This window comes from Silene latifolia, chromosome Y, assembly GCF_048544455.1.
Source record: "Silene latifolia isolate original U9 population chromosome Y, ASM4854445v1, whole genome shotgun sequence".
Classification (NCBI taxonomy): domain Eukaryota; kingdom Viridiplantae; phylum Streptophyta; class Magnoliopsida; order Caryophyllales; family Caryophyllaceae; genus Silene; species Silene latifolia.
This window is the reverse complement of record NC_133538.1, coordinates 450,875,281-450,887,425: the sequence shown is the minus strand read 5'-3', so window position 1 is coordinate 450,887,425 and position 12,145 is coordinate 450,875,281. Positions and strand designations below refer to the sequence as shown.

Here is a 12,145-nt window from a genome sequence, read left to right as displayed (position 1 = left end):
AAGGAAGCCGAGTACATCGTCCGTCAACAAAGGGGTGAAATTGAAATGCCCTCCTCCATTGTCACACCACCCTATCCATTCAAATATCAAGAGTTCAAACCCGAAGGTGTTGAAGTGGGCAATGACTACATGACTCTACTTATGCAAGAGATACACAAACAAGCTTATAAGGATCAGGAAGATGCATACTTGGCCCAATATCCACCCCTTCTTCATTTAGCTAGGCAAGGACTAATTGATCCTTCATGTCCTTTGCCTAGTTGGGCGGATAGGGAAGTTTTCTTTCCAAGTGCATCTAGGGGTGAAAGACCGGGTGACGATGAGGTTGTCGGTGATGAGGTTATCGGTGATGAGGTTATTGATGATGAGGGCATTATTGAAGAGGTAAATGAAGAAGAAGAGGGTAATGAAGATGATGAAGAAAGTGATGAAGAAAATGAGCAAGGAAGTGAAGAGGGGAGTGGTGATGAATCCACTTCTATTGAGGAAGATGATGACAATGATGATATGGTGGAAGACTAGCAAGCTTTGGAGGCTCCTACCCTCTTGAGGTTTGTCTACTTCTTTCTTAGTTTTATTTATTTTTATCTTGATCATTGTTGGAGAGTCCTAGCAACATAGAGGACTAACACCTCGGCCCCAATGAGGTGTTCTTATTTTATTGTTCCACTTTTGAAAATCCAAAATGACAATTTAGTTTCATGCATTGCATCTTGTGTGCATGAACTACCCCCAAACTTTAAGACATTAGAAATAATATCTATCTCGGTTTGGGGAAGTACATGCATATGCAACAGGAGGTAATCTAAATTACGCTCTCCGTCATAAACAAAAACCCATGCATCATGTAGTGTAGATTAGTGTAGCTTGCATTTAGTGTAGAATTCATGCGTCATGCTTGCATAGTTTCCCATCATTTTGGCCATTGAGGACAATGCCCATATTAGTGTGGGGATGGGGAATTCTAACTTAACTTTTATTCAAAAACCCAAAAAAATCAAAAAGTTTCGAAAAAACCAAAAAAATTGAAAAAAATTGAAAATCCAAAAACAAGTTCATTTCCTTTGTAGTGTAGACTTGTACATATTGTTGTACATATTATATTTTCTATCCTTGTTCACATTGATCGACTACGCCACATCCGAGACATGGGGATATTGAAGACCGCATGGTATGATCTTTCCAATCTCCTTTTTCCTCTTTATGTTAATGATTATGTGGCTTTATTTTGATTGATGCGGTATAACAATGTGAATTTAGGACTAGCATTTAGTTTATATGGCATATTAGTTGGTAGAATCATTTGCATTAAGATGTATATATGCTAGTTGCATCATGGCATGTTGTTTGCATGATTCGAAAATTTTGCGAAACCGTCTACTTGGGAAGCTTGACAAGTGTATATAGGCCCTAGTAGATGCTTTTTCTTCTTAAGACTTTGCTTCTTAGAATACTTGTAAAACACCCTAGGATGTGTCATGCTAGTATCCTTTGACCCATGGATTAAGGCCTAGTCAAGAGTACCTTGTGGTGTGATAACTCCCTGGCTACCGTTTATTCCAAGGTGACCCTTGAAACCATGATCATCCATGTTCTATCACATTTTTGTCATCAAAGGGAATGGGCACAAAAAGAAATTGTTCAAAAATTTGAGTTCAAGAAAAGAAAAGAAAAGAAAAAGTTTGCAAAATGCATCAAATGAAAAGAGGAGCAAAAATAGACTCCTAAAGCTTCAAATATAAGGCACCCTCACTACATATGGGGTGACTTTAAAAATTTTAAAAAAGAAATGCAACGAAAAGTTGAAAAGTTGTCAAGTATTAAAATGCTAAACACCAAAAAAATGGCAAAAGAAAGTGTTCTAAAATGTTATATGCCACAAGAAATTGGGGAGAAAACAAAAACAAAAGAAAACTCCCAAAATGAAACTCAAATACTATTGATCCCTTTATCCATCGTATCCATTTTTGTGCATGGTAGAGAGGGGACGACCCTTCTTCTTGTCTAGGAAAGAGGGGGAATTCCGCGATCCTCCAGTGTTTCTAACGCAATAAGGAGTCTACTCTTGACAAAAGCATTTAACGATTGAGGACAAAGGTACCCTAGCTTGACACAACTTGGAGGTGATTTATTGGTATCCTTCTAGGCTTAGTAGTTTGAAGAAATTGCATCTATGAAGGAGTGTGTACCCTTGAATTGCTTCGCTTGTAGGTAATTTCCGCCACTTAGATGAGGAAAGTGGCTATTCTTTTGTGGATGCATCCCTTACTTTATTTTGTGTGCTTAATGTTTGGATGTGTCGCAATTTTGGCAAGACCCACCTTGCCTTGCAAGAAGGCATCCTACCTCATGGTTGTCTTGTTGTGAGTTAAAGGGGCGGAGTGAGACCCGCTAATTGTCTCATATCGGCTATGCTATTAGGTTTGTTTAAATAATGGTCCTAGTCTTTGTCACCTCTTTACTCGGGACGAGCAAAGGTTCGGTTTGGGGATATTTGATGTGACCATAACTAGAGCATATTTAGTCCCGGAATTAGCCTTGTTCCCATGCTTTTTAATGCATATTTGGGTCATTTGTTGTCTTTAGTCCTTTGTTTTACATATTCTTTAAGGTTTTGTGTCCTTGGTAGGAAAGGAGTGCAAACCTTGCATTTTCATGGCAAAATGAAGCTAAATTGATTGAATTCAATGACCAAACATCAAAGAGAAGACAAGATTAGAAGGCCTTTGTACATACTATAGTAGATGGGAAATGATGAGAAAAGATCCTTGCACCCCCAAGGAAATCCTCAAGGATTTTAGGAAGAAAAGAAGAAAGAAAGAAGCTAAAAGACAATCCGAGCGGATTGTCCACAAGACGCCCGTCCAGCAACTACAATCCGAGCGTCTTCCCCCTGTGGATGCCCGTCCAAAACACGCCCAATCCGTCCATCTTCCCCATCTGGACGCCCGTCCAGAATCACCCAAATCCGCCCGTCCCGTGCCCTGGACGCCCAGATTCTCTAACAGTTATTTCGTCTTCTACAAGCTTCAAGGAAGGATGCGCATATTTTTCTAAGGCCGGCGAAAAGAAGACTGGAGTCTCCCTAGAGACCGACGATTCCTCAAGTACTTAATCGTCATTTAAGCCCTTAGTAAACCCTAATCTATGTAACTAATCCCCACTATAAATACCCCATTAGGCTAATTAGAAGAGCGTGTTCTTCTTAGCAATCTCTAGGGTAGTTAATATCAATTAAATCTCTCTTTAATCTTGTAATCAACATTTAATCAAGTTTTAATACAAGATTTATATCCTTAATCTCTCTCTTGTTCATCCTTTGTTTTGGGTAATTGAAGATTATTTGGGTTATTATTGGGAGATAGACAACCTTCCAATATATCATCAAGTACTTCTATTATTCTTTGCTTTATTATTGGAATCATTAGTAGGTATAATTCTCTTAATCCCTTTTTAATTATTGCTAATTATCTTCATTTATTCATCATGTTTCACTTTGTTGGTATGATTGACAACCTTGCTAGCATGTTCAACATGATAACGAGTGAGTAGTTTCCTTAGCTAGGGCGAATGGTTAATTAGGGGAAACCAACATGGGGGATGATTCATGCTTAATTTAATATGTTTTCATAGTTTATTTGCTTGCTTGTTGTGATCTCAACTTATGCACATGTTATGTTTGATGAAATGCGAGCCTATGAATCCTTGCATTTTTTACCCATCACCTATCTTTTCAATGAGACTTGTAAGACATAAACCAACTCGAGTCTCATTAGACCATGCATATAGTTGAGTAGGGAAGATTAAGTCGACTTGTAGGTGTTGTACAATCTAATCGATTCGGCTCCGGGATCCAAACTTTCCTAGGATTGTAAGATATAAACCAACTCGATCCATCACAACAATAATTGCTTGCTTATAATTTGAGAATATGTTTGTATGATCAATTCCCATGAATGCCCTATGACCCCATGACACCCTAGTGAATTTTATCAATTGTTTACATCACTTTTTAATCATCTTGTTTACTTTCATTGCTATTTAGTTTAGTGATCTTCTACTTCAAACCCCAATTTGTGACACCCTTAGACGCCACTAGTTGCAATAGAAAATCTCATCTCAATTCCCGTCCTTTGGGATCCGACCTTTACTTGCCTCTTTACTAATTGTAGAGTTGTTTGTGAAGTTATAAATTGTATTTTGGTCTAGTTGCTCCTAACGATAAGTACCGAAAACTAAACCTCCTCGAGAGTCCAACCAAATTTCTTAATCATAATTGCTATTTTAATTCTTCTTTTCTATTATTGCTTTCATTATTGTTTTATTCGGTCCCTCTGCTTTCATTATTATCATGTTTAATTCTCATTATCTATATATTATTGTTGTTGATTCGATCGTAATGTGTAGCTAATTCCCTTTTGCTAAGGCTAGGGAATCCATGATTATGAAGGAGGAGTAATTGAATTATTAGGTTAATGCTTGTGCAGTCCTTGTTGTTAATCGTTGCTGTTTATTGTTTCTATCTAATTGAGTCGACGCAATTAGGCATTTAATCGTGGTAAACCTTGACCTGGACCGGAAGGTTGGAAAGGGTGAGACTCGTAGCGAACATTAGGGCACCGTAGTGAGGGCGGAAGTTAAGCTATTGGTGCTTTAGGGCTAATTGAGACCGGAAGGAGATATTTACTGCCCCTTTGACCATACTTGCTTTGACCTGAGACCTAGATTGGTTGACAGAATGATCATGGTGAACTGACTGTCTTAGCTACTTTTCCTTTACCTGCTTAATCTTTATTCTCTGCCTTTTTCTCTTTCTCATTCTCATTAGTTTAGAACAACCCAATTAAAACCCCCCAAATTGGTTACCGTGACGAACTTAGACAAAGTTGACATTTTCCCATCTCCCTGTGGAGATCGACCCGACTTCCTTAGATATATTATTTGGAGCCAGTTGGTTATTTTTTATAGGTACACGACTGCCCTGTCATCAAGTTTGAACAAATATGGGTTGGGGCGGAGGGTTGTGATGAAGCAGTTACGAGGGGAGTGGAGAAAGGCCACGGGGAGCTGGAGAGTGTGTTGCGAGAATGTGCTAGTGAGCTTCAAGAATGGAAGAAAACGAATATATACAAGATAAAGAAGCTGATTGATAAAAAATGACGTCAAATTGCGGGCATTAATAGGGTTAACCATAGGGCTAGTGAGGTGAATAGACGGAAAAAGCTTGTGGCGGAAGTGGCTGACTTGATGCGCCAGGAGGAGATATATTGGAGACAGCGGTCGAGGGCCCTGTGGCTGAAAGATGGAGATCGAAACACAAAATTTTTTCATACTTGTGAAAGTGAGCGTAAACGAAAGAATTGGATTGGTAAATTAATTGATGGAAATGGGGTGGTGGGGCACGGGAACGAGGAGGTTGCTAGGGTGGCGAACTCTTATTTTGAAGGCCTTTTTACATCGTCCAACCCGGAACATTTTGATGATGCTTTGCAGGGACTTGAGGGGCGAGTGACGAGGGATATGAACTTGGGCCTTGAACGAGATTATAGCGAGGAGGAGATCCTTGATTCTCTCCATCAGATGAACCCACTTAAGGCACCGGGTCCGGACGGTATGAATGGCCTCTTTGACCAGTCTTATTGGAACATAGTCGGCCCCGATGTCATTCGCACCGTTCTTCAAATTTTAAGAGGAACACGGTCTCCAAGGGAGTTAAACAATACTAATATCGTTCTTATCCCAATAAAGAAGGCCCCAGATAAAATCCAAGATTATCAACCCATAAGCTTATGTAATGTGGCGTATAAGATAGTTTCGAAGGTACTTGCTAATAGATTAAAATGTTTTTTGGATAGAATTGTCTCGGAGAATCAGAGTGCTTTTACACCGGAAAGGGCTATCTCGGATAATGTCTTAACGGCTTTTGAGATGTTTCACTATATGAAGAGTTCTAGATCGACCGAGGGGTACATGCTATCAAGCTGGATATGGCAAAAGCTTACGATCGGGTTGAGTGGTGTTTCTTGAAGCGTGTTCTTGAAGTAATGGGGTTCGATAGGGGTTGGATTGCGTGAGTCATGGATTGTGTTTCGACTGTGTCCTTTTCTGTACTTATTAATGGGACAACGTCGAGTGAATTTCAGCCATCGAGAGGACTACGACAAGGAGACCCTCTCTCCCCATACTTATTCATTCTATGCGTGGAGGAACTATCTAATCTCATTCGTCGAGCTGTGGTTAATGACTCGCTTCATGGTATTCGCATTTCACAGTCGGCCCCTTTGGTCTCACATTTATTTTTTGCGGATGATAGTATTTTTTTCCTTTGAGAAAACTTGAGTGAAGCTGAGGTTGTGGTTAATGTTATCCGACGGTATGAGAAGGCTTCGGGGCAACTCGTGAACTTGGAAAAGACCATGGTCTCGTTTAGTAAGGGGGTGCCCAGGGAGCGTCGTGATAGCATCATTGACAGCCTTGGTATGGTGGAGGTGGCGGAATAGGCTAGGTATCTAAGGTTGCCGACATTTGTGGGGCATTCGGAGAAGGCATTGACTGACATAATTCGGGATAAATTGAGCAAAAGGTTGCAGGGATGGAGAGGGAAAACATTGTCTAGGGCGGGTAAGGAAGTCCTCTTAAAGGCCGTGGCCAATTCGCTTCCTACCTATGTGATGAGTATTTTCAAAATCCCCGCTAATTTCTACAACGATATTAAATCGATGGTGTCCCGGTTATGGTGGGGTCATGGAAATGGTAAGCGTGGTATGTCTTGGGTAGCGTGGAAAAAATTGTGTCAACCTAAGTGCAAGGGCGGCATGGGTTTTCGGGATTTCAGACTATTTAATCTCTCCCTGCTTGGTAAGCAAGTGTGACGACTAATTACCAAACCGGATTGTCTTTGGGCTCGTATAATGAAGGCTAATTATTATCCCCATGGAGAGGTTATGACGGCTGGAATTGGAGGGAACCCCAGCTATACGTGGAGGGGTATCGTTGAAGCGAGGAATGCTGTCCAAGGAGGGCTACGCAGGCGGATTGGGGATGGCTTATCCATTCGGGTCTGGGGTGTTGCTTGGCTTCTAGATACTCATATAGGTATGATCATCTCCCCGTGCCCATAAGGGTATGAGAATTGGGTAGTGGCGGACCTCTTGGATGATAGGTTAGAAGGGTGGAATAGGGAGAAGGTCGGGAGTCCTCTCTTGCCGTTTGAGTGTGATAGGGTGTTCAGCATAAGGCTTAGCTCGAATCGACCGTCGAATGACTGGTATTGGTGTGCGGAGCGGGATGGGATTTACTTAGTGAAGTCAGCTTATTGTCGCCGTGCGGGTGATGATTTTGACATGGGTGAAACGTCGGATTGGGAGCGTGAGAAGTGGCTATGGAATCGTCTCTGGAAGGTACCGGTTTGGCTTCGAATTAAGCTCTTCTTCTAGCAGTTGTGTTGTGAGGCATTGGCATCGAAAGCGAACATTGTATCTCCCATTGGAGGTGAGTACCCTTTTTGTACCTTTTGTCATTCTCATTTTGAGTCGAGTCTACACTTAATTTGGGATTGTTGGGTGGCGCAACGGGTTTGGGAAGGGATGGGTGGGGGAGTGAGGGTGAACTCGAATGAGGAAGGGTGCGGGATTGGGTCGAAGGGAAGTGGAGGGAACTTGGTGTGATGGAACATGGTAGATTCATGGCGTGTTGTTGGGCCATATGGGAGCATCAAAACAAGGTAGTTTTTGAGAGGTTGGTGACGAACCCGGCTAGCATTATTAAACGGGTTCAGGATGTGGTTGCGGAGATTGAAGGAGGGAGCTTGGGCAGAGGAGTGGAGGATGTTCAGGGGGGCCTGCTAGCGACGATTGTAAGGGAGGATAGGTGGGCTGTTGCTCCGCGAGGCTCGGTGAAGGTGAATGTTGATGCGGGGGTCAAGGCCGGGGAAGGAGTAGGTGTGGGTGCAGTTTGCAGAGATGATTCGGGACGGATGTTATGGGGGTTAGGCTCGGGCTTGGAAGGAGGAGTGGGAACCGTGTGTCGCTGAAGCGGTGGTTGTGCTTGAAGGGCTCGAGGAAGCTAGGCGAAAGGGTCATGAAAAGGTGGTCATCGAGAGCGATTGTACACAAGTTATCAAGGCCCTCAACAGGAAGAAGCATGGAAGGAATGTTTTCTATTTAGTCGTTAATGATATTTTGTCTTTAGCTAGTTGTTTTACATCTATCTCATGGGTGTATACGCGTCGAGTTAACAACAGCATTGCTCATGCTTTGGCTCATTTATTTCCTAGAGTTGTTGGTAAACGTGTGTGGTCGGACGTTTTACCTCCGAGCGCGAACACTGTTGTATTGAATGATCGTCTATTAATTTAGTGTACCCTCGAGGTGATTTTTCAAAAAAAAAAAAAACAATTTTAGCCAGTCAACCAAAAACTTTTAAGGAGATTTTATTTCTTATTTTAATCTCTTATAAACTATTCAAAACCAAAATTATGTACGTGCTTGCCTTCTTGCTTCTATATTTCTATTCAAACAAATTACGTACGTGCTTGCCTTCTTGCTTCTAATAAGGATCGATCTTTCTTCTTCTTTTCTTGCTCCGATTCAATGGTTACTAGTCTTATTGTAAGGGGTTTCACGACGATTCACACGTGGATGAGTACCTAGTATATTCGGACAGCGATTAGAGGTAATGCGTGATGGCTGACTCGTCATTTCGTTTCGTTATTATGAGTAGTTGCATGAGTTTATTGATTTATATTGTTTTTATCATTTTATGAATTAATTTATATTTCAAAATTAGTTATTATGGTTCTAAATTTCTGATATTTAATTATTGTCAAATATATTTATTTATGAAATTTATCAGGTTCATAATTATTTTAATTAGAATTTGTTAATATTGTTGTTATTATCGATTAAATTCGACTATTAGGGTTCTAAAAGCTAAACATGTTTAGGTTTCATTTTAATATGTTTATTCTGGTCCTATGACTTATTTTAAGACTTTATGTTATAAAGTTTTCCTTCTTATAATTTAAATGATAATTATTAACCATATTTTGTTATTTTGACCGATTTAGGTTATTATTTGTATTAAATCATTTAGGTTATTAATATATATTTGGGAATATATCAATATTCGAATGATATAAATTTTGTTGTCAATTAGTTTGGTCTAAATCTATTTTAAATTGCTTAAATATTGTTTTGGCTGTTTTAATTATTCAATTATAATAAATTGTATTTAAAGTTTCTGGTTGTTCGGAAATTTATTTTTGACCTTTTTATGACATTTCAGAATAATAAAAATTTTCTTGGTAACAAAATTGGGCATAAACTAGTTTTAGTTATTAAAATGTTATTTTGCGGGTTTAATGATAAACTGGTTTTTAATTCGTTTAAAATAACAAATGGAAAGATCATTTTACGAAATTTTACATGCTGGACAGAGTTATGAAAAATAGTACTTAGATAAAATTTTATGAGTATCGGAGTTAAAATTTATTTTATATAAATAAAATACTGTTTGGATAAACTGAGTAATTTATGACTTTAAAGCAAAATCTTAGAAAAGGGTATTCTAGTTATTTTTCTTATACTTCCACAATGTGTTAAGTACCTGTTTTAAAAGAAGTAATTGACCAAAATTATTTTATTAATATTAATCATGAATTAGTAATTAAAACGGGTTTACCCAATTTGGAAATGAGTTAATAATTTATCTATTCTAACTTCTTTTATAACATCATTTATTACTATTTTCATAATATTTCTATTTCAAGAAAGTCACTATATTTGGATGTTATTATTTTTTGGAAGGTTTTCTTTTAAAGGACTTGAATAATGAACACTTTTGAAATGGTTTTGAATACTTATGGAACAGTTAGGTGCGAGGTTTAAAATAATAAACTTAGGATATGATTAGTTTTGCCATTAGCTATAGAACTGATGATTTTCGTCAGTGGTCGTTCTGGGAGTGTTAAGCCCCGGGAGTTATGTACATACACTTAGACTAGGACTCGCACTACGTAGTATCTTGGACATGCTTTAAAGATAGCCTCTTAGTGGAATACTTGTGTTTTGTGTCTTGGACATGCTTTAAAGGTAGCCTCTGAGCCGGACACATGCACTACGTGATAAGTCATCGCCCTATTATGGTTGTGGTACCATGGTACTTTAGCATACTCTGAGTGAAAATCTGTACCAAGACACTGAGCTGTTTTCCATAAGAAGTAAGTATATTGATATTGGTATCTTACACTTTGTTGTTTTTGAACTTTGATTTGGTTTTCAATTGTTCAATACTTAATTATGTTTTTAAACATAATATGATTTGTTAATGGTTTCAGTTTTAAAGTATTTGATTATTTTAGCATTTACTTGTTTTAACTCGAAGAAATGTGGATGGGAGAACGCCTGAGTTACTCTCCACTAATTGTGGCTGTTATGTATATAACATCACAGGTGTTGAATTTTGTTGGGGTTCAAGTGAGAGCTAGCGAGTAGTAGATCCTATTTTTTTGTTTTTCATTTGATTTGGATATTGTTGTTGAACTATTTCGAGGTTTTAATTTTTAGCCCTTTTTAACAAAAGTGTCAATTGTATTGACTTACCTTTTCGGGAATGTTTCCCATGGATTTTATTTATAATAATCCGAGTTTGATATTTAGTTTTATCAGTGTATTATTTAATCCCATTCATCAATGTTTCTGCCACCTCAATCTCTCTTTAAATTTTTTTAGAGGGAGAAAGTTCTCCCAGAAAAACAAATCAAGAAAAATATGGGTTGTGAATGCTTTGAATCTATTTCTTGGCTTTCTTTCCCAGTTAGCTCTTCATCTCTTTAGAAATTTCTCCATTTAATGTTCTTGATTTTTACCTTCCCTAAGATTTCACTCTTTTTGCTCTCCATTTTAGCCTAAGAGAGCTTTCTTGAGTCATGTGACTTGAGAATGAAGGTGAAATCAAGAATGTAAATAAAATTTCTTTGAGTCTTATTATAGCTAAACACTAGTATTATTGGAAGATTGGGAAGACATACATCCATATATCTTCTTTTCTTAAATATTTGTCCAAGATCCGAAATTTATTCCGTTCTTTGAACTTTTTGATTTTCCTGTTTTCCCTCTTCTTTGAAGATTTACATCTTACATTTTTTGTAGTATTGGAAATTTCAAATCTTGTTTATTACTATATGTTTAATGTTTATGCTTGGTATCGTACCACTTATCCTATATAAGCAATTTATGCTATCAAGCTCTAGCACTACGACGAGAAAAAGCCATCAACTTTGACTTGTAGTTAGTTTCTTCAATTACTAAATGATGTATGATGTTCTTACTATTTTGAGGAATTCTAGGGGAGACTTTTTCTCTCTATTTTTTCGGATTTTTCTTTCGTGTTTTGTTGTTTTAGACATTCTTTGTTAGAGTCTTCTCTTTGCCCTCCTAATTAGTGTTAGTATAATTTCGATGGAAATATTAAAAGTCTCCCACTTTTATTTATCTCTCACATTCGCGAGGATATTATAGGTTATTCGATTAACCTAGTTTCTTTACCTTATCAACAACAACAACAACAACAAAAAAAAAACAAAACAAAACAGTGTTTCCGCCATTGTTTTGCACTAGATTTTATAGGGGATTATTGGTGGTATCAGAGCATCACTTCTCCCGACGCTCACACTTTGATCTTTAGGCAAAAAGACTCATAAATGACTTGACAATTAAAACTAATTAGAGATAAATGGGTAGAAATAAATAAGGTGTAATACCCGTCTTATTAGGGATCCTTGGTGGAAGTTGGTGGGGGAGTTATACTGGTTTCGAGACTGAGTAATCGACCTAGTAAGGGTCACTCGGCCGAATGTTTGTGGCACTCAACCGAGTGCAGCATAATCGTCCGAGTATGCTCTATACTCAACCGAATGAGCATGTGATAGCGTGTTATAATGTTACGCGAAGGTTGCGACTTAATTTATTCGAAAATCATTTCTTTCGTTTCTAAAATCTAAAACTACACATACACACTCTCTCTCCCCCCCCTCTCTCTCTCTCTCTCTCTCTCTTTCTCTCTCTCACTTTCTCTCTATCCCCTCGTTTCTTATAACTCTTTTGACTCTCACCTTAAATCTTACTTGGGGAAGGGCGTAGCTTGG

General features: G+C 38.4%; 1 protein-coding gene across 1 annotated transcript; it reads left to right on the top strand.

Moving 5' to 3' along the window:
• Positions 1–7,684: 7,684 nt before the first annotated feature.
• LOC141632781 (uncharacterized) lies at positions 7,685–8,357 on the top strand. Its single transcript, XM_074445294.1, has 2 exons — positions 7,685–7,900; positions 7,992–8,357. Exons 1-2 carry the CDS (start codon positions 7,685–7,687, stop codon positions 8,355–8,357), a joined length of 582 nt encoding a protein of 193 aa, XP_074301395.1.
• Positions 8,358–12,145: the final 3,788 nt, after the last annotated feature.

What these genes read in the sequence shown, in the direction of transcription:
- LOC141632781 (XM_074445294.1), top strand. Translation starts at nt 7,685, where the DNA reads ATGGCGTGTTGTTGGGCCATATGGGAGCATCAAAACAAGGTAGTTTTT. An exon ending in CTCCGCGAGGCTCGGTGAAG is followed by an intron (nt 7,901 to 7,991) that starts GTGAATGTTGAT and finishes TATGGGGGTTAG; the next exon opens with GCTCGGGCTTGGAAGGAGGA.